The 3,779-nt window shown below is 27.6% G+C and overlaps 1 protein-coding gene across 1 annotated transcript in view; it reads right to left on the bottom strand.

The window, feature by feature from the left end:
* The window catches only part of LOC145269170 (uncharacterized), a 61,798-nt gene extending 60,255 nt beyond the window's left edge, over positions 1-1,543 (bottom strand). Inside the window, exon 1 of the mRNA XM_080124779.1 lies at positions 1,365-1,543. Coding sequence (XP_079980905.1) covers positions 1,365-1,404 — 40 coding nt within the window. The 5' untranslated portion in view covers positions 1,405-1,543. The remainder of the gene's footprint in view (positions 1-1,364) is intronic.
* Between the last annotated feature and the right edge of the window lie 2,236 nt (positions 1,544-3,779).

Here is a 3,779-nt window from a genome sequence, read left to right as displayed (position 1 = left end):
TATTTACATATATATTTACATATATATATGTATATTTACATATATATATTTATATTTATATATATTTTTATATATATACTTATATATATATTTATATATATACTTATATATATATATTTATATATATACTTATATATATATTTATATTTATATATATATATACTTATATATTTATATATATACTTATATATATATTTATATTTATAGATTTATATATATATATATATATAAATATTTATTATATATGTATTTGTATTCATATATATACTTATTTATATGTACATATCTTTATTTATATATATATTTAATTATAAAAATATTTATATATATATATATATATAAATGTAAATATTTTCATCTATAATAGAAATCTTTACGTCTGCGTGTGTGTTTTAACACTAATAGGCTCCTATATAGTCGACTATTATAGAAAACTGATCATATATAACGAAAGATATATCGAGACACAGGAATGGGTATCTTTCATCTGACAGAATGATAATTCATTAAAATGGTCGGGTCTGCATACGTGCCTGGTCCACAAAGTATGGAAATAAAAAGTTAAAAATTAACAAAAAACGTTTACAAGTGTTTTTAATATAGATGTATGTAAGAATATTTGAAAAGTATGTTTTAACTTTAATAGGGATGGTATAATAAAATTGTGGGGTTTGCATATGTGCCTGGCCTCCATAAAATGTTTTTGAACCCAGTCAACGACGGGTACTTTTGCTAGTATATATTTTAATAACTATTTTTAATTATTCAAACACTGCAACCTTATAAAATGTTACAATTTTTTTTAACCTAAATTTCTTTTGTTTAGTTTTCATTACATTATACACGAAGGAAGGGTTTTATGTCTTAAACAAAAAAATATATTTCCCCTCATATATTTAACAAAAGCTGCTTTTTAAATATAAGTTGGCAAACCTAAACGAGAATCACCTTCCTAAGAACGGCTTTCAGAATAAACACCCTCACTCTCCCCCATGTTAAAAACGGCGTTCACTTGTTTTTTTGCAATTTTTTCAGTAGATTATTATTGATTGAACATAATTATAAGTGGGGGGTGATTCTTATTTAGGTCTGTCTATAAATTAATTTAAAATCGAATATGTATCGAAAATTTTATGAAAATCTGATCATTAGTTGATTTTTGCTAGATTTTTTAAACACGGGTGTGTTTACAGTTTTGAAATAATCACTACATATGAACGTTGTTTAAAGCGTAGACACACGATTTTGGTCTTGCACTTTCATTATTTTCGTACGCTGCAAAAAGAAAAAATACTAGTTCATTTGAAGCTTCTTTTAAATAGTACAAAAGATAAGATGATAATAGAAAATTAAATTGCAGTTACATTCTATTACATACGGTGGTGGTAAATTTGTTGCATGCATTGGAGGTACCTCATATTTTTTTATCGCAATTATTTTAGACTGTCGATTGCATCGTTGGTACTTCGATAGTTTGTCGCCGAAAATGGAGACGCCATGTTTTTTTTCGGACACCTGTTATTAAAAATCAGAGGGAGAAATCAGTATTTTAAACTATGGCCGAAGTATGAAATAAATAACAAAAAAAATTAAGCTAGATATTAATTACTTCCGGAAAGAACTATGAAAAAAAGTAAATCAAGTGAAAGAGAACATATATCCGTAATTGTTTAATTGAAAATGTTTCGATTTAATTAATGAAAATGGGAAAGTTTTTTTATGAAACGTATATATATTTTCATTTTTAGAAACAGAAAATGAAAAGGACATATTCATAATTGTTTAAGCTGAGCGAGAGCCATTTGAAAACCAAAACATTGTATAAAAATTTATCAAAATATAATTGTAAAGACATTTATTGAAAAGTTTGCGTAAGAAAATATAATTTTAATAAAACAATTATTTCGTAATTTTTTTGTTGTTTATTTCCTACTTCGGTCATAGTTTAAAATACTGATTTCTCCCTCTGATTTTTTAAAATCAGGTGCGGTCCTGGATATGAGCTTAAACTATATCCAGTGGTGAGGCTCCAGATTGTGGGCTTTGGGGAGTGTGGAGCCACCCTTTAATTGCCATTGCTCTCAGGTCCATTGTGACCCGGAGTGGTAGTACCTGTTAGGGTCCCAAATATGGGTTAAATAGAAACCGACTTGAAAACAACAAACATTCTATTAAAAAGAATTTGGTAAATATCCAGATACGCTACTACAGAACACCGACCACTCTAATTTGTTTTTTTATAGGTAATTGAGGTCGCTGACAACGAATCTGATAGTCAAACTTGGGGCAAATTTACCGTTTGCATGGTCCAACTTGGAGTGCTTTCCTTTTCTTGTTTTATTTCTTTTTCAGCTAATTTTAAATTTTCCACCCAAAAAATGCTATAATGTATTTTTGAAAATTAGAAAATTCTTTGTCCTGGAAAAAAAAAAAATCCCCCCCCCCAACGTAGTTTGCTTGGTGAAGCCGTCGTTTATGCTACAGCGTGCATACGCCTAGCATAAACGGAAGCTGCAAAATGGTGGAAAGTAGTTCGTGGGTTCAGGGGTAAATACCATGCAAACGGTAAATTTGCCCCAAGTTTGACTATCAGATTCGTTGTCAGCGACCTCAATTACCTATAAAAAAAAAACAAATTAGAGTGGTCGGTGTTCTGTAGTAGCGTATCTGGATATTTACCAAAAATTTTTGTTCAAAATCTTTGGATTCGGCATTAAATAACCTGAAAAGGGTTGATATGCTGTAAAACAAAAACAATCACAAAGACAGATGCCCGAAAAAAAAAAAAAAAATATGGCGTCTCCATTTCCGGCGATGTGTGTCAGAAATTTCGTGAAAATAGTGAATAATTCCACCCCATCTTTCCAAGCTTATAACTCCTCGAAAAATGCAATTCAAGCCCTATTTTTTTTTTCAATTAAAGGAGCAAGGACCAAGGTTTCATAAAAAAAAAAAAAAAAAAAAAAACGTGTTTTTTTTTAAAAAGGTTTTAAACTTCGGACTTTACAGGTAAATTTCTAAAAAACAGTACATTTTTTTTTTGTTTTAAATTTGAATATATTATGTATTGACCTTTTCTCTTCAATTTGTGAGTAAATAATTATTTACTTTTCGGTGTCTAAATTAATTATTATTAGACATTTCAAAATGGGAGGTGTGAATTATTCGACCCCCTGTATTTCCAAGCTTATAACTCCTCGAAAAATGTAATTCAAGCCCTAATTTTTTTTTTCAATTAAAGGAGCAAGGACCAAGGTTCCATTAAAAAAAAAAAAAAGAAAAAACAAATAACGTGGTTTTAAAAAAAAGGTTTTAAACTTCAAACTTTACAGGTAAAATTCTAAAAAAAAAACACTATGTTTTTTTTTTTTAAATTTGAATATATTATTTATTGACCTTTTTTCTTCAATTTGTGAGTAAATTAATTATTTACTTTTCGGTGACTAAATTAATTATTTGCTTTTTAATAGACACTTAAAAATGGGGGGGGGGGGCGTGAATTGAAAAAAAAAAACGTTTGTCTAAAATATTATATTCGATTTATTGGAAAGAACATAAAATTTCACATTGACCCTGAAAATATCGTAAAAATAGAATCAATAGAAAAATTTTGATAGATTTTTAAAGTTTAAAAATTGAAAAATATTGAGTTCGGAAAATTCATTACTGTTAAAAAAAATATATATATATTTCTATTATTTTTAAAACAACTTTACAAGTTTATTTTGGAAGTATAATCACTAAAGAAAATAAACAACCCACTTTTAACAGAGAAATTA

This window comes from Euprymna scolopes, chromosome 45, assembly GCF_053919585.1.
Source record: "Euprymna scolopes isolate OS-2025 chromosome 45, ASM5391958v1, whole genome shotgun sequence".
Taxonomy (NCBI): Eukaryota; Metazoa; Mollusca; class Cephalopoda; order Sepiida; family Sepiolidae; genus Euprymna; species Euprymna scolopes.
The sequence above is the reverse complement of the archived record's forward strand: the minus strand, read 5'-3'. Positions and strand labels throughout refer to the sequence as shown.